General features: G+C 39.1%; 1 protein-coding gene across 3 annotated transcripts in view; it reads right to left on the bottom strand.

The window, feature by feature from the left end:
- The window catches only part of Pdgfd (platelet derived growth factor D), a 243,813-nt gene that overhangs the window by 24,279 nt on the left and 193,658 nt on the right, over positions 1–25,876 (bottom strand). For all 3 annotated transcript variants that reach the window (XM_021172112.3, XM_021172114.3, XM_029482009.2), the window contains 2 exons: positions 23,138–23,200; positions 18,603–18,801 (listed from right to left, as the gene is read on the bottom strand). In XM_021172112.3, coding sequence (XP_021027771.1) covers positions 18,603–18,801; positions 23,138–23,200 — 262 coding nt within the window. The remainder of the gene's footprint in view (positions 1–18,602; positions 18,802–23,137; positions 23,201–25,876) is intronic.

The raw sequence follows: 25,876 nt of genomic DNA, 5'->3' as shown, positions 1-25,876 counted from the left end.
TTAAAGTTGGATTGATTATATCTAAACTTATGACATGTCTTTACAAAGGAAGGAAAAACAGCAATAAATTATGTACAGTGATTATTTAGCATTTATTGATTCTCCACAGTGTTCTGGACTCAGCATATAACAGGAATAAACCACTGCCCTTGAGATTCAAAGCACAGCTGCTTATATGAAAAGGCACTCAGGGCAGACCATCAATCCAGGTGCCATTTAACTCCCATTCAAGTGTCACCTGGCCATATGGCCATTCTCTCTTACACTTGGAGAAGTTTTCTGAATATATGGAGTTAACAGATTCTTGGCCCATATCTGTGACTTCTTTTATTTTTCTTTCTCTCAGAAATGTTCTGCTATGATCCTTGGTTTTGATCTATGCTGCAGGAATTCCTCCTTCCTGCTCCTCAAACACTTTTGAGTTCAGACTGAGACATTTCCAGAGCTAGAATGCCGGTGAGGGTGGCACTGCCTGCCTGACATCTGTGAAGCTTCTCCTGAGGGGTGGCAAGATTTTCTTCTAGCTGTGGTCATGCAATAAGTGACTTGGGTATACATCAGTAAGAAAATTTAAAGGCATATTTTGAGAATACTCTTTAAGTTATAAGTTATTCAATAACTATATAAAAAGTGATTATAATTGTCTTAGTTTCTTTTCCACTGCTTCAATAACTACAGTACGTAAACACAAGCACCTTAGGAAAGAAGGCTGTGTTTTGGCACACTGGAGTTACAGTCTATCACTGTGCAGAAGACATGGCCGTAGAAGCTTGAGGGGGCAGCTGCTCACATTGCATCCACAGACATAATGAATAACAACAAATGCTAATGCTCACATCATAGTTTTTATTTTATGCAGTACAGGATTCCCATTCAAGGAATAGTCCCACTAACATTTAAGATGGATTTTACTTTATCAATTAACATTCCCAAGTGTGCCTGGAAATCTGTCTTCTGGCAACACTAACCATCAAAATGACTTAAATTTGAAAGTTTAGTATAATAGTCTTAATTCATATTAACCCCCACTCAGTATGATACTTAATAATCATTATATAGAGAAATGTTCAAAAGAGAGAAATAGAAGAGAAATACTGGCATTTTCTTTCCTTATTTTAACTATTGACTTTTAAGGGGGGGGACATAAAAGTTGAGGAAATCAAGTAAATTAAAATAAAGACTACTAGCCAGCACTCATCACATAACAAGTTCAGTCTATTCAACCTTTTAAATATTTAAATATTTTACAGGAGGAAGGAGAGGCTCTAAGCTATTAAACAACTTTCCCCAGAAAGGAGACAGTCATAAGATAAAGCCACAACCTCACTGCAACAAGACATTACTGCCACCTAAGATTCAATGCACACATATGCACCTTGCTCTCCCTACCTGGGGCACATGCACACATGCAACCTTGGTTGCCCTACAGTACCATTCTCACTAGTGCTTTGATTGGCTTTGGGATTAAAATAAAAAAATAAAACCTGTTCCTCTATGTTGTTTATTTGTAAATACTTCAGTGTCAGAAATCATTAGATAACATTACTCTCCTACTGTTTACCCTTATATAACTCAAATTATGTTTAAGCAATGACTGGGACTTAGAATGTTTAGAACCAGGAAGCAACTGCGGTTGTTAATTTATTCACTGAAATAAAGAAAAAAAGCAATCTGGATCTGTTCCGGTTGGGGCCACCCCTGCCATCTTCCTTCTGAGCCCAGTGGAGGCCTCTAAGGGCTCCAGAGTGCTCACCATGCCACAGGACCTCGGGATCACCTCGGGATCACTTGTGAGTGGGACTTAACATCAGCTCCAAAGAATCGTGGAGGGTCTTGTGCCGGCAGGAACAGGAACAAAAGAACCCCGCCTGACCAGAGACCGGGATCAATTCATGTTGGGGCAAGCCCCGCCATCTTCTGCATGAACCAGGCCAAGGGCATCTAGGGTACCAGAGGACTATCCACGCCACAGGACCCCTAGCACACCCAGGACCTCATGATCACCTGAGAGCTCGTGGGCAATAGAAGCAACAGAGTGTCTTGGTCAGGGTCCCTTCTGGCCTTCATCCTCAGCTAGGAGGCTGAGCTGAGACTCAGACCCCTGGGCGCATTTTGTGCCAGAGAAAAGTCAGCCTACAGGGAGAGTTCTGACGCCAGAACTCAGCAGGTGGATCAGAGCTCCAGCCTGCTGGACACCTGCTCTGAAAGAGGAGAGCTTGCCTGCAGAGAGTGCTCTGACCACTGGAACTCAGGAGAGAGTTGGACTCCCAGGGGTTCTGACAGAGGCTAAAAGAATCACAGGAGGATCAAGCTCCAACCAGAGACAGCTTGAACATTAACACCAGAGATTTCCAGATGGTGAAAGGCAGACATAAGGATCTTACTAACGGAAACCAAGAACACTGGGAATCATCAGAACCCAGTATGCCCACCACAATGAGTCCTGGATATGACAACACACCCGAAAAGCAAGACCCAGATTTAAAATCATATCTCATGATGGTGTTAGAAGATTTTAAGAAGGGCATTAATAACTTAAAGAAATATAGGAGAACACCGCTAAACAGGTAGAAGCCCTTAAAGAGGAAGAACAAAAATTCCTCAAGGAATTACAGGAGAATACGGCTAAACAAGTAGAAGCCCTTGAAGAGGAAACAAACAAACAAACAAAAAATCCCTCAAGGAATTACAGGAGAACACTGCTAAACAGGTAGAAGTCTTTAAAGAACTACAGGCAAGCACTGATAAACAGGTAGAAGAAACACAAAAATCCCTTAAAGAATTACATGAAAACACAACCAAACAGGCAATGGAATTGAATACAAGAGACGGAAGAGAGAACTCAGGTGCAGAAGATTCCATAGGGAACATGGACAGAACAATCAAAAAAAAAAAAAAAAAAAAAGCAAAATGCATAAAGATCCTAACTCAAAACATCCAGGAAATCCAAGACACAAGGAGAAGACAAAACCTACAGATAATAGGAGTAGATGAGAATGAAGATTTTCAACTTAAAGGGCCAGCAAATACCTTCAACAAAATTATAGAAGAAAACTTCCCAAATCTAAAGAAAGAGATGCCCATGAACAAACAAGAAGCCTATAGAACTCCAAATAGACTGGACCAGAAAAAAAAATCCTACCGACACATAATAATCAGAACAACAAATGTACTAAATAAGGACAGAATATTAAAAGCAGTAAGGGAAAAAGGTCAAGTAACATATAAAGGCAGGCCTAATAGAATTACTCCAGACTTATCATCAGAGACAATGAAAGCCAGAAGATTCTGGACAGATGTCATACAGACACTAAGAGAACACAAATGCCAGCCCAGCAAAACTCTCAATTACCATAGATGGAGAAACCAAAGTATTCCATGACAAAACCAAATTCACACAACATCTTTCTAGGAATCCAGCCCTTCAAAGGATAATAAAGGTTAAACACCAACACAAAGATGGAAATTACACCCTAGAAAAAGCAAGAAAGTAATCCTTTAACAAAACTAAAAAAAGACAGCCATAGGATAGATTCCAAACTTTAACAACAAAAATGACAGGAAACACCAATTACTTTTCTTTGATTTCTCTTAACATCAATGGACTCAATTCCCCAATAAAAACACATAAACTAATAGACTGGTTACACAAACAGTACCCAACATTTTGTTGCTTACAGGAAAACCCACTTCAGGGATAAAGGCAGACACTACCTCAGAGTAAAAGGTTGGAAAACAATTTTCCAAGCAAATGGTCTGAAGAAACAACCTGGAGTAGCCATTCTAATATCTAATGAAATTGACTTCCAACCCAAAGTTATCAAGAGAGACAGGGAGAGTCACTTCATACTCATCAAAGGTAAAATCCTCCAAGAGGAACTCTCAAATGTAAATATCTATGCTCCAAATACAAGGGCAGCCACATTCATTAAAGAAACTTTAGTAAAGCTCAAATCACACATTGGACCTCACACAATAATAGTGGGAGACTTCAAGACCCCACTCTCACCAATGGACAACAGATCCTGGAAACAGAAACTAAACAGAGACACATGGACACTAACAGAAGTTATGAAACAAATGGATTTAATAGATATCTACAGAACATTTTATCCTAAAACAATAACAACAAAAAAATATACCTTCTTCTCAGTTCCACTTGGTACCTTCTCCAAAATAGACCATATAATTGATCACAAAACAGGCCTCGACAGATTCAAAAATATTGAAATTGTCCCATTTATCCTATCTGATCAACACGGACTAAGGCTGATCTTCAATAACAACATACATAATAAAAAGCCAACATTCATGTAGAAACTGAACAAAACTCTACTCTATGATTCCTTGGTCAAGGATGAAATAAAGAAAGAGATTAAAGACCATTTAGAGTTTAATGAAAATGAAGCCACAACTACCCAAATTTATGAGACACAATGAAGGCAGTCCTAAGAGGAAAACTCATAGCCCTGCATGCCTCCATAAAGAAACTAGAGAAAGCATACACTAGCAGCCTGACAGGACACCTAGAAGCTCTAGAACTAAAGGAAACAAATTCACCCAAGAGGAGTAGACGGCAGGAAATAATCAAACTCAGGACTGAAATCAACCAAGTAAATATTCAAAGAATCAACCAAAATAAGAGCTGGTTCTTTGAGAAAATCAACAACATAGATAAACACTTAACCAGACTAATTAGAGGGTATATGGACAGTATTCTAATTAACAAAATAAAAAATGAAAGAAGAGACATAACAACAGAATCTGAAGAAATCTAAAACATCATCAGATCCTACTACAAGAGGCTACTCAACAAAACTAGAAAACCTGGATGAAATGGACAACTTCCTAGACAGATACCAGATACCAAAGTTAAATCAGGATCAGATTAATGATCTAAACAGTCCCATATCCCCTAAAGAAATAGAAGCAGTCATCAAAAAGAAGGAGATGATATTTGCAGATGATATGATAGTATATATAAGTGACCCCAAAAATTCCACCAGAGAACTCCTAAACCCAATAGAAGCACCACACAAAGTTCCAACAAAGAAAAAGAACTTCAGACCAAATTCCCTTATGAATATTGATGCAAAAATATTCAATAAAATCCTCGCAAACCGAATCCAAAAACACATCAAAACGATCATCCATCCTGACCAAGTAGGCTTCATCCCAAGGATGCAGGGATGGTTAAATATATGAAAATCCATCAACATAATACACTATATAAACAAACTCAAAGACAAAACAACATGATCATCTCTTTAGATGCTGAAAAAGCATTTGACAAAATCCAACACCCTTTCATGTTAAAAGTCTTGGAAAGATCAAGAATTCAAGGCCCATACATAAACATAATAAAAGCAATATACAGCAAACCTGTAGCCAACATCAAACTAAACGGAGAGAAACTTGAAGCTATTCCCACTAAAATCAGGGACTAGACAAGGCTGCCCACTTTCTCCTTACCTATTCAATATAGTACTTGAAGTCATAGCCAGAGAAATTCGACAAAAAAGGACATCAATGGGATACAATTGAAAAGGACGAAGTCAAAATATCAATATTTGCAGATGATAAGATAGTATATATAAGGGACCCCAAAAATTCCACCAGAGAAAGCCTAAACCTGATAAACTGCTTCAGTGCAGAAGCTGTATATAAAATTAACTCAAACAAATCAATGGTTTTTCTCTACACAAAGGATAAACGGACTGAGAAAGAAATTAGGGAAGCAACACCCTTCAAAATAGTCACAAATAATATAAAATACATTGGTGTGACTCTAACTAAGGAAGTGAAAGACCTGTATGATAAGAATATCAAGTCTCTAAAGAAAGACATTGAAGAAGATCTCAAAAGATGGAAAGAACTCCCATCATCATGGATTGGCAGGATTAATATAGTCAAAATAGCTATCCTGCCAAAAGCAATCTACAGATTCAATGCAACCCCCATCAAAATTCCAAATCAATTCTTCACTGAGATAGAAAGGGCAATTTGCAAATTCATCTGGAATAATAATAAACCTAGGATAGCAAAAACTATTCTCAACAATAAAAGAACCTCTGGGGGAACCACTATGCCTGACATTAAACTGTACTACAGAGCAATTGTGATAAAAACTGCATGGTACTGGTACAGCAACAGATAGGTAGATCAGTGGAATAGAATTGAAGACCGAGAAATGAACCCACACACCTATGGTCACTTGATCTTTGACAAGGGAGCTAAAACCATCCAGTGGAAAAAAAAACAGCATTTTCAACAAATGGTGCTGGCAAAACTATCAGTTATCATGTAGAAGAATGAAAATGGATCCATTCTTATCTCCTTGTACAAAGTTCAAGTCAAAGTGGATTAAAGACCTCCACATAAAATCAGAGACACTGAAATTTATAGAGGAGATGGTGGGGAAAAGCCTCACAAATATTGGCACAGGGGAAATATTCCTAAACAGAAAAGCAATGACTTGTGCTGTAAGATCAAAAGTTGACAAATGGTACCTCATAAAATTGCAAAACTTCTATAAGGCGAAAGACACTGTCAATAAAACAAAAAGGCCACCAACAAATTGGGAAAGGTTTTTTACCAATCATAAATCTGATAGGGGACTAATATCCAATATATACAAAGAGCACAAGAAGCTGGACTCCAGAAATTTAAATAACCACATTAAAAAATGGGGTACAGAGCTAAACAAAGAATTCTGAACTGAGGAATACTGAAGGGCTGAAAAGCACCTGCAAAAATATACAACATCCTTAATCATTAGGGAAATGCAAATCAAAACTACCTTTAGATTCTACCTCACACCAGTCAGAATGGCTAAGATCAAAAATTCAGGTAACAGCAGATGCTGGTGAGGATGTGGAGCAAGAGCAACAGTCCTCCATTGCTGGTGGGATTGCCATTCTACAACCACTTGGGAAGTCAGTCTGGAGCTTCCTCAGAAAATTGGACATAATGCTAAGATCCAGCAATGCCTCTCCTGGGCATATACCCAGAAGAAGTTCCAACTGGTAATAAGGACACATGCTCCACTGTGTTCATAGCAGCCTTATTTATAATAGCCAGAAATAACCCTGATGTCCCTCAACAGAAGAATGGATACAGAAAATGTGGTACATTTACACAATGGAGTACTACTCAGCTATTAAAAACAATAAATTTATGAAATTTTTGGAAAAATGAATGTATCTGGAGGATATCATCCTTAGTGAGGTAACCCAATCACAAAAGAAGTCATTAGATATGCACTCACTGATAGTGGATATGAGCCCAGAAACATAGAACATCCAAGATACAATTTGCAAAACAATAGAAAATCAAGAAGAGGGAAGTTCAATGGGTGGATTCGTTCCTCCTTTGAAAAGGGAACAAAATACCCATGAAAGGAGTTACAGAGACAAAGTTTGGAGCTAAAACGTAAGGATGGACTATCCAGAGACTACCCTACCAGGTATCCCATAATCAGTCACCAAACCCAGACACTATTGCATATGCCTGAAAGAATTTCATGAAGGGACCCAGGTATAGCTGTTCCATGTGAGGCTGTGCCAGTGCCTGGCAAATACAGAAGTGGATTCTCACAGTCATCTATAAGGTGGAACACAGGGCCCCCAATGGAGAAGCTAAAGAAAGCACCCAAGGAGCTGAAGAGGTCTGCAACCCTATAGGTGGAACAAGAATATGAACTAACAGGTACCCCCAGAGCTCGTTTCTCTAGCTGAATATGTAGCAGAAAATGGCCTAGTTGGCCATCACTGGGAAGAGAGGCCCCTTGGTATTGCAAACTTTATATGCCCCAGTACAGGGGAATGCCAGGGCCAAGAAGCAGGAGTGGAGGTAGGGGAGCAGGGCAGGGGGAGGGTATAGTAACTTTCAGGATATCTTTTGAAATTTGAAATGTATATAAAGAAAATATCTAATAAAAAATATTTGACAAATAAAGGATGCTGAGCCAAGGTTAGGATAGTGAATAATTACATCCCCACATGCAGAGGTATCTCTATTTCCGCATGCCTTCTCCATGGGAATGCAGCCAAAGGACAAAATTCTGTCAGCAATCTACATAAAACACAATGTTTTGTTCCCTTTGAAGGACCTCCTCCTGGTGGAGCCATGTCTTTACAGCCAAACAGAGCTCACTTCCTTTTCTCACAGGGAGAGATTTACAAGGCTGTTGTCAGTTTATCACATTAAGTCATTGCTGTGACTGCTGTAGTACCCAGAAACTCTCAAAAAGGGACAGAGACCACAGAGGTACTCAGTTTAGAACTAGAATGAACAGGTTTTTCTGACTGGATTCAAATAACATGAAAATCTATTCTGCACCAGGTATCAAGTTTCCAGTCAGGGAGAAATGATAACAAAATAGTTCCAGCTGAAACTAGCTCTGCAGCTCTCCAATGGAAACCTCCCTGGGGAACTAGGAGAAGGGGCTGCCCTCCTTTATGTTTTCCATCTCTATGGCTGAATAGGAAGGATGTCCCAAGCTTAATTCAAAGGCACATTACTTTCATCTAATTTTCTTTATTTCGCCCAAGTGGACATGGTATGATAGTGCCAATTTTGATTTCCTTTCCAATTTACTCTAGATTTTTTAAATGGTTCTTTGACATCCATGAAAGGTTGTGAGCTCTGCATTGACAATTTTCTAGAAATGTTAAGTAGGTTCCATGATGTAAATCTTCTTCAGGACATTGAGGTCTGTAGTAGAATGCTGCCCCATAGGTTAGGAAGTACTTTCCTGTTATAGTCCCAGCCTTGATGTATAGCCCAGGTGCAGGTTACCTTGGCTGTGGTATTTTGTCATAATTTTATTTGTATGCTAGAATGGAGATAAGAACGTACACCTCTGTGCAATTTCTAGTAGATGAGGTCTTAGGTATAGTGGAAAAGCCAGGCCTGACTTGCTGTCCATATTAGATTACTAGCAACAGGAACTGTATTAGGTTTTCATATATGACTACATATACCAACTATGTACAAATACAAGCTTATTTTCACATCGAGGAAATAGAATCTGAAAATTTAAGAAAAGACAATACCAAAACCCAAACATTTCTATTTCTCTTCCACTGATCTGTAACGTTTATGGAAGCAGACTACTCATTATTTATCCTCTCCTACTGTTTGGGTCCTAGTGGAAGAAGCAAATACAGCTCCTTTAAGATATTCTTCTAAAATGACATTATGTTTGCCAGTAGAAGCAAGGCAGTACTAAAGGAAAGACAATCTCGTCTAAGTGCCAGATTTTTTTTTTTTTGCTAAGAATTGGTATTCAATAACTAACAGCTCCATGAATGAATCAAAGAAATCGCTCAGATTCTTTTTAGCATAATCTTTGTAAGCATACACAGAGGGGAAACAATTCAAATCTTATTATTCTCTCTTATTCTGGGAAGCTCCTATCTCTAACCTAACCTAGAATGTTGTAGGAAAGGTTTTGGAAGAGCTGAGGTATCAGCACTGCCGTGTGGAGCTGCTTGCTGCATGTGCATGACTCATGGCATAGAGGATGGCTTCTAGATGGGTGCCTCTAAGATGCTGACCCAAGGTGTGCAAGGGGGACTCTGTAGGAAACCTGTTAGGAAAAGGTCTAAGCAGGTGGTATTGGTGTTGAGTAGATTTATAGCTCTGGGGCAATGGTGGAATGTGAGAGGAGTAAATGAATAATTCTATTTTTATAACAAAGAACAAAGGGCTCTTAGCTGTTTTTCAGAGTCCGTAAATTCCCCAGGAGGAGTCTATCTACTTTACTTTACAATCTCACTGTGAATTTTCAGATCCCCTCTTCTATAAGTCATGGCCTAATTGTGGAAATTTTTATAGATCAATCAAAAATTGGGGGGTAAAGTTTCAGTATTTAATAATTTTTATATGAAATTAGGATATTGTAAAACTTAAAACCATGGATTATTTTAAATTCCATAATTCCTTTTGTAGGCTGAATCTCTTAAAAGTAGAAACATTTACCATTTTTAGCTATAAAAATTAACCTACTATATCACAATAAAATGTTATCAGTCAAATGCTGATTTCTAAGGTTCAAAAGCATCATGAAGCAATGTGGTGATTGGGAATTGACTAAGCCCTACAGCATGTAGGAAATCTGTTCTTGCACACACTTGAATTGATTTCATGATAAATCTTTACTTAGATATTTCTGTCTCCGTCTTTTGGTTGTGGAAAGACTCAGATACCAAGGGGTTGAGTAACTTGCTTAAAACTAGTAAATGCTCATCCAAGATTTTCTAGGAAAAACGGTAGGTAACAGAACATCTGAAAGGCATTGAATTCAACTTGAAGAATATTGAGACCATTATTGGGCAAGTCTCTGTCACTGGGAATACTACCTAAGGGTATGTATGCAGCCCATTTATAACATAAAATTTAGGAAAAGAACTGAAGGAATGCTTAAGAATCAGGCAGAGTTTGTTTTGTTGTTGTTGTTGTTTGTTTGTTTGTTGTTTTTGTTTGTTTTGTTGTTTTTGTTTTTATCTCTTTCTTTCTCTTAAGCCTGTAAATTTGATCTTTAAATACCAATGGATTCCCCCATAGCTTTCTAACCAGCAAAGCCAGGTTCATGACATGCCTGTCTACTTAGACAACTTCAGTGAAACTTTTTGAATTTGTTTCTCTTTCTGCAAATAATGGGGATAATGATACTTTCACATCTTGCATTTATTTATCTTGAATGAATTTAGAGTGTTTGAGGTCCAGGTCCAAATCTCAGCTGTCAGTAGTTCTGACCCACATTAGTGTTGCAGACAAATGAGGTCAGCTTGAATATAGAATCAGCTACTGTCAGTAGAAGCTGAGGAGAGATTGTGGCCACCTTCATCTACATATCAGAGGGATGATGTCCAGGTGTGTTCAGTTTGATTTATGTGACCTATGTTGTTCTTTCAAGTAAAGTCACCCAATGAGTCGGGATTTCATTGGCAATTTCTGAAACCATATATGCTCTTATACAGAAATATGTCTCTTAAATCTTGGTGGGCCAGAGAGCAAAAGATTCTATGTCTGAGAGGTTAAGAAAGAAAAAAACTTTGAGGGAGGAAATACTCAGTGATCGAAACAGTTCTAGGAAGATCATGGGTAGGCAGTACCCTAATAAGTTTGGTACTTAGCAATTTTTATGTATACTTTCAGAGAGTGCAGTAAATACATGGCATGTTTGCAGACTCCACGAGGCTTTCCAGATACTGCATGATCTCAGAGCCTTACAGGGAAGAGAACGGAGCTCAGAGAAAGATTGGCTCCACACCAAGACCTTCAAGCAATTAAAATAAACACCAAGTGCCATTTGTGGACCATGACCAGGTGCTGGATCTCCTGTGACGGCCTCATCTGTACATGGTTTTGCAAAGTGGAGAAAAGAGCATAGTCATTTTACAAACCGTACAGTTCCTCCAAAGGTGTGTTTTCTCCAAAGCTACTGTTTTAGGATTTGAGTCTAAATTGTAGGACAGGTTTGCTGGGCTCCAAAGTCCTTTTATTTTCAATCCAGAGCATTCTCTCTTTTTCTCTGTTTTGGAATTGAATGTTGTGGATTGGTTCTAATGCTATTTGTGTTAATTTGGCTGCTTAAATTACACAGGAAGGGGCATGTCCACCTGTACAATGCTGAGGGTCCCCATCCCCAGTTGGCTTTGATTTGTGAAGTAAAGTTGTAGGTGGCTAATGACTGGGCAGAGAGACAGAGGTGGGGCCTTCAGATTTCCCAGGCAAGAGAAGCATGAGAAGAAGGAGGACTAGAATCTCTATGACAGGGGAGCAGAAAGATCAAGCCTGAGAGATGCAGGGGAGAAAGCATATAACATGTAAGAATCAGGATAGAGGGATTCCAGTGGCTACTCCCCTGATTGGGTCTGGAGTAGCAGAAATGGAATATACATATTGAAAATAAGGCTGCATGTCTGTGTTTTTCTTTCAGGGATCCAAAACATTTGGGTGGGTGTAGAGGAGGCACTCGTGTCTGCTGGGGAGTTTAGAGCAGATTAACTCACTACTGCTAAAATTGAGGGTAAACACTTTTAACATGGTGAAAATTTTAATCTAGTGTTTACTATGTTTCAAGAAAAAGAATGAAGATGATCATGTTTTAGTGATTTGTTAGAAAAAGAGATCTACTGTGGTAATGGTGTTTGCAGTGCTTCTGAGTGTCTAACTTTTAGAAAGGATTTCAGAACCTATCATCTCCAGCCTGCCTGACCGGTGCTTACTGGTCAAGGGCTTTATAAAAATACTTTCACCCAGAGATTAAATAAGCATCTAAAGAAAGCTGTAAGCACTTGGATTTTCAAATATTTACTACCTCAGCACCTTTGGAAACTTCTTGATATTACTTATTTATTATATACATTCTCCAGTTTCTTGTACTTATCACTTACATCACTATACAAATTAGAATGAAAAGTTTTAGGTATTAGAGCAAAATATCATAAATAAAATGAACAGAATCGATATTAGCTCCTCAACGCTGGTTAAGAATGATCCCAGAGTTACAACAGCTAACTGTCTAGGGACTGTGGAAGTCATATACTTTACATTGTATTGCTTTTGATAACTGAATACCAAGACAATTGCTTCACTTAATCTTTTTCAATTTTTGTTAGATATTTTCTTCATTTACATTTCAAATGTTATCCCGAAAGTCCCTATACCCTCGCCACCACCCCCCCCCCCCCGCCCTGCTCCCCTACCCACCCACTCCCACTTCTTGGCCCTGGCATTCCCATGCACTGGTGCATATAAAGTTTGCAAGACCAAGGGGCCTCTCTTCCCAATGATGACTGACTAGGCCATCTTCTGCTATATATGCAGCTAGAGACACAAGCTCTGGAGGTACTGATTAGTTCATATTGTTGTTCCACCTATAGGGTTGTAGACGCCTTCAGCTCCATTGGGGCCCTGTGTTCCATCCAACAGATGATTGTGCTTCACTTAATCTTAAAATTCTGACAGGGAGCAATACAAGCCAATCTTAGTATGTGTTGCCAAGGCTTGGAAATTCTTTGGAGAAGAATATACTTTATTAACAATTCATAACTTTTAATTTGGAATATAACAACACATTTGCCTATATTTTATACCTTCTCACTCCTCTCTCTCTCCATTTCTCCCCGCATGCGCGCACGCGTGTGTGTGTGTGTGTGTGTGTGTGTGTGTGTGTTGCTAGAGATTGAACCCATGTCCATGCACAGTTGAGGCAAATGTGCTTACCACTGAGCTGTAATCACATAACCACAGCCCTTATTTTAAAATTTCATCACAGCACTTACACTGTGAACAGGCTTTCTTCTTTGCCACTGTGTGTTGGGTGTTACTATGACAACATGTTGTTATTCTGAAAAAAAAAAAACAAGTTGTGCTTCAAGAAACAAGGAGCTACGTCTCATTTTTGTTGTTAATCTCCACAAATCTCCTCTTACTTAGCATCCAGTTTAGCATAACCTAGGGCTGATTACTTCTTAATGTAGAAATGTCTCATTTTATTTTATGAGTCTAAAGAAATACACACTGCACGTAAGTTCATAAGTTTTTCATTTAAGTGAATCATAGTTTAGTTTTACTTAAGCCCCAGTGGTCATGCACTGACCTCAGTGACATTAGGCAGCTGCTAGCAAGAACATCCATATAATTTCCCTTATTTTGCTTTACTCATAGCTACTAGAAAAAGTAAATGAAACTTGAATTAGAGAAGACTTTTTTTTCTTTAACATTTGTATATCTGTAACCGAAGTACAGGATTGATATTATTGATTAAAATTTGGGTTTTGGAGCTATAGTTGCCTACAGATTTCAATTCTACATGCCATCCCTCTTATATTACTCCTGAGAAACTGAAAGTTGCGTCTACTGACTTATATTCTCTACTGTCCACAAGCAGTACGGCCAGAGTTTGAGCTTCTCCACCTGGGAGGTGGAGAGTAGGCTTTCTCTATGGAACTATAGGCTCAAACATAGTTATCTGTCCCGAATCTCCTCTCACTCATTGCAAACTCTTTTGTGGACAAGAACAGCTCAGTTTCATCCACTCTCCCTCCCACCAGAGAAAGCAGAAGTAAATAATAACATTGGATTTCTCAATATAACCTGTTTTTGTTTCAAGTGGAACCAAACTGTGGCTCACAACTGTGATCCCAAAACTGAAAGGGCTGAGAAGATTGTAAGTGTTAGGCTGGCCTGGGCTACAGAGGCTGTAACTTCACACATAGACAGAAACATAAACAGAAACAGAACACACACACACAAGGGTGTGTTCTTATAAAACAAAAACAAAAACAAATTCCCTGCTCCTGAAATAAAAACTGTGAGACTAATTATTCATTAATAGATGTGTAGACCAAAAGCACTGGCTCATTCTCTAGCTAACTCATAACTTATTTAACCCATTCGAAGTATTCTATTTCTTTTACATGGTTAGTTACCTCTCCTTCAGTACTGGCCCATTTATTCTTTTGCGTCTTCTTCATAATCTCACCCCAGCATTTCTATGGACTCTCCCATCCCAGTATCTCTCTTTATTGTATCTTGAGATCAGTTATCTGCTGGTGTATTTTGTCCTGCCAATGTCCCACCTCCTATTTCCTGTCTCCGGTAATTGACCATTGGCATTTTTATTGACAGGTGATGCTTATAAGAGGTTTTGATTGACTACTGTGTGAGTTTTTGTTTCAGATGTTTCTTTGTTACATTTTATTATATGTTTTCTCTATGCATATTCTGATTTTCTAGACTTGTCCTCCTTAAAACCATGAAAAATCCCACTTTCTGATCCCTGTGAAAACCAGAAGAAAAGCTGCTAGAAAATTACTGAGACTGATTGCACAGTCCTATATGCCAGGTTCAGAGGTGCTGAGACAGGAGGACTGTAATTTCATTACTTTCCTGAGCTATGAAGTGACAACAAGGCTACCCAGGGGAATTCCATGAAGTCCTGCCTCAAAAGGAAGAGTGTTTGCCTAGCATTGACAAGGCCCAGGCATAACCACTACTATCTTGAAACAAAAAGAAATTCTAGTTCTTTTCCTGTACAATATTATTAATATTTTATAGTACCAGTCGGAGAATATTTTGGTTTTATCTCAAAGGAAGGGGTCTCCTTTTCTGTGTTCTCTCCTTATTCACTGTTCCCCTCCTCAGTCTCTAGAACACAGCCTCAGGTTTCTATTTTCAAGTTCTAAAGGCAGAAAATACCAGATGGAATATCAAACCCAACTTCACTTTCTCTGTGATCCAAGCAGGTGGTTCAGTCTCAGTGGGATGACAAACAATTAGAGCAGCAGGTTTATGAGGCAGTGGTAACTTGACAGGGTTAAATGAAAGGAATGAGTCTCTATTGGGCTGTTTTATACACAAGACTAGGAAATGAAACCAGAAACAACAGGGGAAAGAAAATGCTGCTTACTTTGTCACAAACATCAAGTAGAACACTGTCTCCTGTGCTCTGGCAAGGTTAGTTTTTTTTTTTTTTCTGTAACCAAAGACATTATTTATAAACTGATACTCTGTCTATGGCATAGATTTTTAAAGGTTTTTCAAATATATTGTGCTGAGGGGAGAAGAGAACTCAATGGCAGAACACTTGTTAAGTGTGTCCATAGCCCTTAGTTTAATCCTCAGCACTTCAAAAAGGAAATATCCAAACATATAAGCTGCATATTAGTCATGTGAGGTAAATGTGCTCTTCATGGTGGCTTTGAGGACACCCCAAAGCATCAATAAATAATGTCAGTGCTGCAGCCACTGTTCTCGAAGAATCTGAGTCAACATATCTGATGTGGGATTATTCAGCTGCATTTTATAATGCAACCCATAAAATTATTGATTCAGCTAAAGTAGCATTCATTCAAGGTTGCAGAATTGCTTATTCCCTTAAAGAAAGTTTCCCTTGTGTTTGCTGTTGTGTCTCAAGTACTCCTAACTCGAAAATCTGGGACCAAGTGAGACACGATAGATTCATCATGGAAATGAACATATTTTTTAGAACCAGCAGTTGGCTAGAGCTAGTTAAACATTCTTGAACACATGCCATGTAGTTAGGGCTCTAGAGAGCTACCTGAATAGTCTTCACAAGCAGTGATATACACTTTACCTATAGAAACCAAAGACACAGAAAGGTTAGCAATTTAAGATTAAAAAAAAAAAACACAAAACTTCATATGCTTCTCATTTACATCTGGATCTCCTGTTTTAGTGTTTCCAGGGAGGATGCCCCCAGGAAGTAAGGCCTTGCAGACACTACTGGTACTGAGATACTTTTGGGCAAAGTTGGTTGTCTTTGATTCCGTGTCTGACATCAGTTGTAAAATGTTTTCTGCTAGGTCTATTCTACTTCTCTTCAGGTTGACCTACTGGAGACCTAAATATAGCAATGTCTTAAATAAAGCCAATGTCATCTTTGAAATGAGCTCTGAGGAGGTTCCTTTTCAGTTACACGGATCTGCACATGGTGTATCTAGGTAACACTGAACCTCTTTTGTCCCTCCTTCATTTTGAGTGCTAAATAAGTAAAGCTTATGACCTAAGCCAGGAGCAGAAAGCACTAACAGAAGTTTAGTAATTATTTATTCAGGTTCAGCATTATTATGGGTTGTGTGGGAGGAGGCTGGACTCAGAGCATGGAAACACCCTTGAGATTACACAGTGAAAAACAGGCCATGTCTAGGCTGAACACTTTCAGAGCTATGCAACAGAAACACTATGAAACTTATCAAAACCTAGTAACAAAACTTATTAAATAAGCAAGGTCAGAGCAGGAGTTTGACTATGTTGTTTTTTGTACTGGAGTTACACACATTCTTTCTCTAAGATCATGTATGCCAGCCACATGATAAATATACCATATTACTGATTTTCAAAGTTTTAGAATTACTATTTTTCTCAAATGTTTGTCTAAACATTCCTTTCCCTTGTCTTTTCATTATTTTTTTCCTAAATTTACAACAAAATGTGCTCAGATAAGTTTTCAAACGATCTTCTGATTTTTCCTCTTTTGTGGCACTTACCTCCTAAGTCTGCCAGTCACCCAACTGCCTAATTCTTAGTAAATATGGTAAGAATGAACATTGTCAGTTGCAGAAAATGAGTATGACTGCAGATAACTATATTAACTTAAGTAAATTTCACAATACAAAGTCCATATTTTTTTTTCATTTCTGGCTTCTCAATCTCATATAGATCTCATATAAACAGAAAACATGACAGTAGAAACAACTGTCGGAGGAAAAATTGATGACATAGGTACTAGAAGGGGAGGGAGGGGGTAGGAGGATATGTTCAACATGCAGTGTATATTGAAGCAAGCCAGCACTGAATGTATAGAATTGAACTGGCCCATGGAGTGCTGACTATTCACAGTAGCTCTCTGGCCCCAACACTGGTAGTCCTGCACAAAGTCAACATTGATAGCTTCCAGAAAACCGCAGCAGTTGATCACATGGACAAAACTAGTATGAACCAAAGGCCAGAAAGTTCAGTTTGTCTGCGTTGTCGCCTAGCCATGCAGTCTCTGGCATGTGGTCCATACGCAGTTCCTAACTTTGGTTTCTTCCACTATAACATCAGAATTTACCTGCTAAGGAATAGGAAGCTACCCTCGATAGATTACTTTTGATTTCTGTTGTGTGTTATGTATGGGTGCTTTTGTGCATGTACATGTGCATGTGTGTACACTGACATGAGTGTGCACATGGAGGTCAGAGATTGATGTCAGATATCTATCTTCCTCAATTACTTTTTATCTCATTTTTTAATTTTAAATTTCTTTTACGTGGCATTTCTTACCACTATCGGGGATCACTGAATTGGCCATACCTTCTGACCAGAGGTCCTCTGGTTTATGATTCCCCAGCACTGGGACTGCACATGTGTGGCTTTTCACGTTGGTGGTCACTATCCATACTCAGGTCCTATAGGCTTCCCCAGCCTGAAGCAGGCTGATCCAGACTTTGACCTTGCTGCCACTAAGAAGGAGATTACCTAGGGTGGAGCCTTCCGACCTAGATGGCTCTATTGTTCTGTTCTTGCTGCTCTCCTCCAAGATACTGCTACCTGCTGAGAGGCCCCTGAGGCACATCTTATCCTGCACGCCACCTGCAGGCTGGCTCCAGACCCCAAGAATGGACTGGTGGGGGTGATGGGCCTTCCCCCTTTATAAGCACAGTTTCTGAGTAAAATCATGAGCCTTGATCAGGACCTTTGTCTTGGCTCCATTATCTCTCTTGCCGTCTAAAGTCTTTTTCAGCCCCAGCCTGCCTTCCAGGTGTGCCTGGTTCAAGTAGGCTGTGGGCTGGTATACAACAAGGTCCAATGGCTTGGGGAGCAAGCTTTTAACAACTGAGCCATTTTTCTAGGCCACAGATACTTTTTAAAAGGTCTCTAAAGTAGAGTATATTGTTTATAGTCATATACAAAGAACAGTTTGGACAAAACAGACAACTTCATTTGAAAGTGACATACAGATGTGTGTTTTGTCCAGTACATATAAGACATGAATGAATTAAGGAGATTATAGCATAGACACTTGTTCTTTCTGTAAACACCCTTACTTAATGATGAAGAGCACTCAAGACTCTGTTTCTTACCTTTGGACTTCCGATCATGGTATGACCTGCCTCTATAATGAGGGGTGTCCAGATACAAATTCTCCAGATCATCTTGCCAAGACACTGGATTGAAGTGCTTAAGTAGATCTTCCACGGTATCGAATTCTGCGATAGTTTTGTCCAGGGCATCGGCAGTGAGAGTGGGGTCCGTTATTGATGGAGAGTGATAGGACACCCCCTAAGAGTGACATATATCTCAGTGTATTTCAAAGGGTCCATTGCTGTGAAATATAACAATCACACAACTATACAAAAGGAACACAGACAAGTATCATTTGAGATGTCAAGCCGTGGCAGTCTGGCACTGAATTGTCATATTATTAAACAGAGTGTATAACCTTAATGCACAGCATAGCACGTTTTTATGAAATTCAAAGCCAACAAGACCCTGTAACTTTCTGTTTACCTTAGGTTTGATAATTTCAAAAGATATAGTCTAAGTAGGAATATAAAAGTTGACTTCTGATTTCTTGGCCTTGTCCTAGATCTTTCATATATCAACTAATAATAGTGAGAATTACAATTCTGATCTCTCAAGTAATTTCTGATGATATAATCTATTCTCCCATGCTAGGTTTCTGTGCCCCCCTTCCATATTACTCCCATTGCAGATGTTGCATGAGGTGGAGCTCTGCAGATATACTGATAAATTCTGGCACTTATTTTGACAACTTATTTGCTGACAACAACAATAATTAGCCTGGAAGAAGGCTCTCTTAACTGAAGAATGCAAGGTTCACATGGGAAGCATATTAAAAAGAAAAAGAAAAATAGTGCTACAACTTAGCAGCAATCTGACTTGTCATTAAGAGCCTCAGAATATTGTTGAAATGAGAACCATAGTACCATTGAAAGACCAGGAAAGGATTATGTATTTTGCCATGCAAAAAAGCCCATTCTTACATAAAATGCCTAAGCACTTACTCCACTAACCTTTGGAGTACAATCTTGAGGTAAATGAGTCATGAGTCAAACATCTCTGTGAAAATTCATGACCCATTAACAGGGAAATAGAGAGAACATAGCCTCAAATGATCATCTAAACATCCTTAAAGACACTATGAAACAAATACGTTTGGGTAAATATTTCCTTTCACTAAAGGAAAGTAGAAATTAATAAAAATTTGCCTTTCTAAGCCTTAACTGCAGTTTTATATTATAGTATTGTAGAAATAATACAGGGTGCAGAGCTCCCAATGGCAAATAAGTGCTCTCACTTTCCTGCTGTTGTTCCCTTGTCCATAATTACTGTTCATATGTCTGTGGATGACTCCACTATGCCTCACTTGTAGATGACTGCACCCGACTTGGTGAAATTTTTGAGTCCAATAAAACCATCTAGCATTGGTGTGACATAGACTCAGTTTCACTTATGCTTTCTAGCACAATGGGAAAGGAATGTGGGAACTGGAGAGTATGGTGGGTATGGAAGATAGATTGATGACTTTGCTCACTTTTAGTTAGCACTGTCAAAATAAGCGCACATCCTCATTCTCTCCCCAGCATGGTGAGTTCATCACCTGTGCCTGAGGACACACAGGCATATACAAACAATTGTTTATCTCGTCTCTTGGCATTTGTCAAGCGTGACAAAAAGAGGGACTTGTTAATATTCTGGGCCTAAAGACACACTCTGCACTCACCTCCATCCAGGTGCTGGCATGCTGAAATTTTCAGCTCTTTTTTAAAAATTAAGTCTTTTATATTTATTTATTATGAACATGAGTGTTTGCATATATGTAGGCATGTATGTATACAACATACATACCTGGTGTCTACAGACGTCAAAGATGGTGTCAAGCTTTCTGGAACTGGATGATTGTAAACCATCACAATGGGTAAAGGGAAGTAAACCTGAACCCTCTGCAAGAGCAGCAATTGCTCTTAAGTACTGAACAGTCTACCTCTTGTTCCTTCCATGTATCTGTGTGTGTGTATGTGTGTGTGAGAGAGAGAGACAGAGACAGAGACAGAGACAGAGAGAGAATGAGCTGAACATTGGTGGACACACATGCTTATGTCATCTGCATTTCTCTTAATACTTATATATCATGAACATATGACTCTTATAAGTCAGCACTGTAATTACAAGTCTCCACTGAGCCTGTGTGGATAACATAATTAATCTCTCTATTTCCTCTATCGCCAGTGGTTCATATTCACTATACAATTAACTTTATATCACAATGTGGTTCTGACAGTCTCCAAATCAAAACGAGTTGACCAAAGTCATGAGATTGACAGCATGTAAAAGCTTTGAAATAACAGTGAGAACAGCAGTCAAGCCATTCACACGTAAGTAAAAGCTTCTTGCTATAGCTCTGGAAAAGAGGCTACAAAATGTATTCTCAGATATCTCTCAACAATGCCTGGGATGCACTATATACCCAGACATATACAAGAACAAGCTCTTAAGGGTCTCAGTCCCTGAAATGGAGGCAGGGTGAGGTGAAGAGATGCAATCTCCTCTAACACTAAACTGGAAGGCAAATTCAAACCACAGATAAAATTGAAACCTGTCCCTCTGTGTAAGATTCAAGGTTGCTTTCCAGGTTCCATTTAGGGTAGTTGGCAGACACAGGAAGATAGCTAAGGGCACACTTATATGTCATTAAGTGAACTAAAAAGCCTACAAGAACATTTGCTTTTGAAGTAAGTATTTTAAAAATTTCTGAAAGAGAGCCATGTACATATACCTCCCCCAGCTATGCCATGTGTTTGGTTGCATTGAACTTTTGTTATATATTTATACAATTAAATTAAAATGTTAAAGTCAAAAATTAACTGAATTAAAATTAACACAAAGCATGCCTACTGCATACAAAATAACCTATAAACTACTTTGAGTAAAACAAAATTCGATGGACATAGACCTTGCCAGTTAGTCTAGTGATCCTCCACACTACTCTGAACAGATCTTAAAAACAAGAGCAGTTTTCAAACAAAGGAAGGGACACCAAAGGGGAAGGGTGAAAGTGAGCAGTGAAGGCAAATACAAGCAAAGCATACAATGTGGATATGATATACATCCCTTAAACACATCCTCTCTGTGTGCTAATGAAAACTAATAGAAACAACACATCACTTGATTCACATGCTTGTCCCATACAGGTAAAGCCTTGGAACTCAATCCACAGATAAATATAGACCAGGAATGACCTTTACCAAATATTCCAAATGGATAAGCTAATCTTTCTCTTGTTTAAAAGCCTGGCTGATGCATAATTATGTCAAGTCCATGTAAATTGTTTGGCTCAATTACCTAGGTACCTCTGTACCTAGAGCAGGAATAATCAGACCACCCTGAATCACCATAAGATAGAAAAGCTAAAGTGTCCTTCAGCCCTCAGCCCTTTTGTACACTGTGTCATTATCCACAGGCAGATACCTGTCCTGTCCTTCTCCTGAGCAGGTGGAATGTCTCAGTGTTGCCTGCCTCATTTTGATCTTTTCCATCTGACAGAGCTTGCCTACACTGAGCCAAGCACTGAGCATGTGAAGCACAGCTAATCACCATCAATCCTAGGTATAAAACAGCCCACTCTGCGGGTGCACCTCAGGGGCCTTGTCCCTGAAGTGAACTGACTCCTCATTCTCCAGAAGCCACCAATTGCTGCTAGGGAGAGAGGTCATGAGCTTCCCCACCATGGTGGGGTTATCTGTACCTTGATCTTGTGCAGGTCATCTGTGTGTAACCACAGATACTGTAAATTCATGCTTATAATTACCTCCTCATGTCTGGAATATACTGTTTTTCTGCAGATATCAACTACCTCTGGCCCTTACAGTCTTTTTTACTTCCTCTTCTTCATGATCCCTGAAGGAATCTGTGATTCCTTGGGGTAGAAGGTATGAATATAGACTGATTAGCCGCCCTGAGGGATCTCAAGAGGCAAAGACTCCATGCTTGCTGAAACCTGCCATAAAAGGAATTTAAAACATTATCTCAGTAAGAAAAAAAATTGCACTAGCTTAGAAATAGTAACAATGATTCAGCTCCATGGCCCCATGTTAGAACCACAGACTCGATCACCATCCTTGAACCTGGCTAAGAAGAACTTGACACTATTATCTTATGTTTTATTACTGCATAAGTTCTACATGCAGGACTGGTGAAGGAACGATCCGTGCTATGCATGCAAAGCAGATGAGGTAATAGGATCCTGAGAAATGACTAAATTTGAAGGAAATAAAATGAGTCATGATAAAGCTGCAGGGTAAGATGTACTCTGTGCTAATCAGAACCCTGTGCATGGCTGATTTTCACTTAAGTCATCATACTGTAAACAGGGAGATTTTCTCAGATTGGAAATACCCTTGAAATTGTAAATGTTAAAGAGGAGCCAACCAGGGGTGTTCCTGAAAAAAAAAATAATGGAGGAACTCCATTAAAACTGCCTGCAATTTGGCTTGCAGTCAAGCCTGGGTTCTTAATGCAGTTGTGGTCCCTTTGAGGCTGACCTGGGCTTGTCCAGCAGTTTTGTTCACTGGCGACAGAATAATAAATTACTCACAGAGAAAGAGCTTGTAACTGATTCCCAGTTGGTCTCTGAGGCTGCTTCAGGTTGGAAATCTTCCTGGAAAGTCAAGAAACATAAATGAGTCAGTCACCACTCTGTTCAATTCACCGTGCCTATGTGGCAGCATCTCAGCCTTCTTCATCTTCTTCTAAATCCATGACCACAGGAAGAAGGATACATTGTCAGCTAACAAGTCACCATTGCTATGAGGCATCTGTACACAAGAAACCCTCTTACTACAAACATGAACAACTGTGTTAACATTATCTTGTAAATATGAGTGAAAGAGAAAATGGTAAAGACAGAAGTTCAAATTTAACTTGGCCATGTATTGGTGTGTGACATCTGGTGATCTCCTCAGCCTCGAATCCTGTTCTTCATCTGTAATGGGCTTGGCTGCTTAAACTACAGAGCTGTTTCATGAATTGAATGTAGTAATTATGCAATTATAACTGGCATTTAATAAGTGCTTAATATAGAGAAAGAATAATTATTGTTGTTATTGATATGAGTTTGGTTTAAACTGGGTTCTAAATCAAGCTCAACACTGCCTGCTGAGCCAGTGCTCAACCCCATGATCTTTTCAAGGCTGTCCCAGATTCCATTAACAAATGTCAGGAAGAAAGGCAAAGGGTAGACCATGACTGGGGGACTGGCAACAGACAGACAGTACAGAGCTGGCCTAAGAGAGTTATCTCTGACAAGTCCAAAGGATTTGTGATAGCCACTGCCCTCACAGAAAGAATTATCCTGAAAGGCAAAAGTTTACATGATACTTTCACATTAACTAATACACACCAGTAAATTAAACAGTAGACACACACACACACATGCACCCACAATGGGAAGGAGAGCTGAATCTGCTATTTCTCCATGGTGCAGGAAGCTTCTTGTATCTGCTAAAATATATCATCCTGATAATTTCGTTCAGTCTGAGTTGAGTTTGAGGTGTCGTGTGATGATACTAAGACATATTCAGTGACTCAAGTCTGAAAGCTTATTTGTCTCAGTATGTTTACTGAATGGGAGGTAAGAATTAGGCCTAATTTCATTCATCTTTTGATTGGTAATGATGACATTAGTTTTTGTATAAATATTGGCATTGAAGGAAATTTCAGCTGTTCACGTACAGCAAGCTGAATCACACATGAGGTAAGAGAAAGCAAATGGCTATGGACCATTATTCTAAAGCAACAACAGTGAATAAAGAGAAGGCAACAACAAATATGTGTTCAGTACATATAGAGATCAGAAAGGACCCATTGTAGAACGATACATCCAAAACACATGAAGACTGGGTCTTACAGTCTTGGAAGCAGACTAGCAGGTAGCACTGGTAGAAAGACAACAGTTTGTGGGAGAACACCCCAGGTATGTGATTATGCTTTCATTACTATAACCACCGCCTCCAAACTGAGTCCTTAACAAAGAAACAAGTGTTTCTTAGCTCAAAGTTTTGGATACTGAAAAGTCCCAAATTGGGCAGCCCTGTACATTAGTCCTCTGGTAAGAGCCTAAGGCAAACACATCATAGTGACAGCCCATGTGAGAGGTAGAGATCACATGTTGAGATAGGAAGCCCAGAGACTGGAGGACTACATTAATTAATATCCAGATGGCCTTAACATCACCCCCAGAAAACAAGCTGCTCAACAGGTGAGCTACTGAGCACACACTCAAGCCAAAGCCAAGCCACAGTACCAGGGAAGATAATTCCAAGAGCTATTTGCAGATCATACAGTTTTCATTTCAGCTGTTCATGTAACATTTGTTAATTACGTAATATGTTAGAGTGTAGTCTCTAAAGTGAGGTTGAGCCAAAAGTGAATAAGACTGCCTCTCATCCCTCAAGGAGTCTGAAATCATTGAGTCATCAGAGTTCTCTGATATCACTCTGCTAATATGAAGTGGAATCAGAGACTGTTCCTGAGATGGAATGAGAACATTTTCATGTCGAAAAGATTTTTTGATTGGTATCTTGCATGGTAAGTAGAAGGTTAGTTCCTACAGAAGGTTAGTGAGTTGTTCTGAATGTGGTATATTTGAGGGACTTACACAACACACATGTCAAAATAGTCAGAAGATGTTTTCCTGTAGACAATGGAATCTTATAGCACTAACTTGAACTTGACACACAGATCTGGGAATCATCCTCACAAAGTTGATACCAAAATCAAGTGATGAAGTAGATAAACGATGTGAAATCCAGAAAGGTTCTAAGGACTAGAAAGAGGTTTAGAAATTTTCAGCCCAATTTTCTCATTGTTAACAATTGATAAATAAGAATGAATTTATGAAATTCCTAGCCAAATGGATGGACCTGGAGGGCATCATCTTGAGTGAGGTAACACAATCACAAAGGAACTCACACAATATGTATTCACTGATAAGTGGATATTAGCCCAAAACTTAGGATACCCAAGATATAAGATACAATTTGCTAAACGCATGAAACTCAAGAAGAATGAAGACCAAAGTGTGGACACTATGCCCCTTCTTAGAATTGGGAACAAAACACCATGGAAGGAGTTACATAGACAAAGTTTGGAGCTGTGATGAAAGGATGGACCATCTAGAGACTGCCATATCCAGGAATCCATCTCATAATCAGCTTCCAAACGCTGACACCATTGCATACACTAGCAAGATTTTGCTGAAAGGACCCAGATATAGCTGTCTCTTGTGAGACTATGCCGGGGCCTAGCAAACACAGAAGTGGATGCTCACAGTCAG

The sequence above is a fragment of the Mus caroli genome, unplaced genomic scaffold (genome assembly GCF_978045245.1).
Source record: "Mus caroli unplaced genomic scaffold, Mus_caroli_1 scaffold_11, whole genome shotgun sequence".
NCBI classification, from domain to species: domain Eukaryota; kingdom Metazoa; phylum Chordata; class Mammalia; order Rodentia; family Muridae; genus Mus; species Mus caroli.
This window is presented reverse-complemented; position numbering and strand designations above follow the sequence as displayed.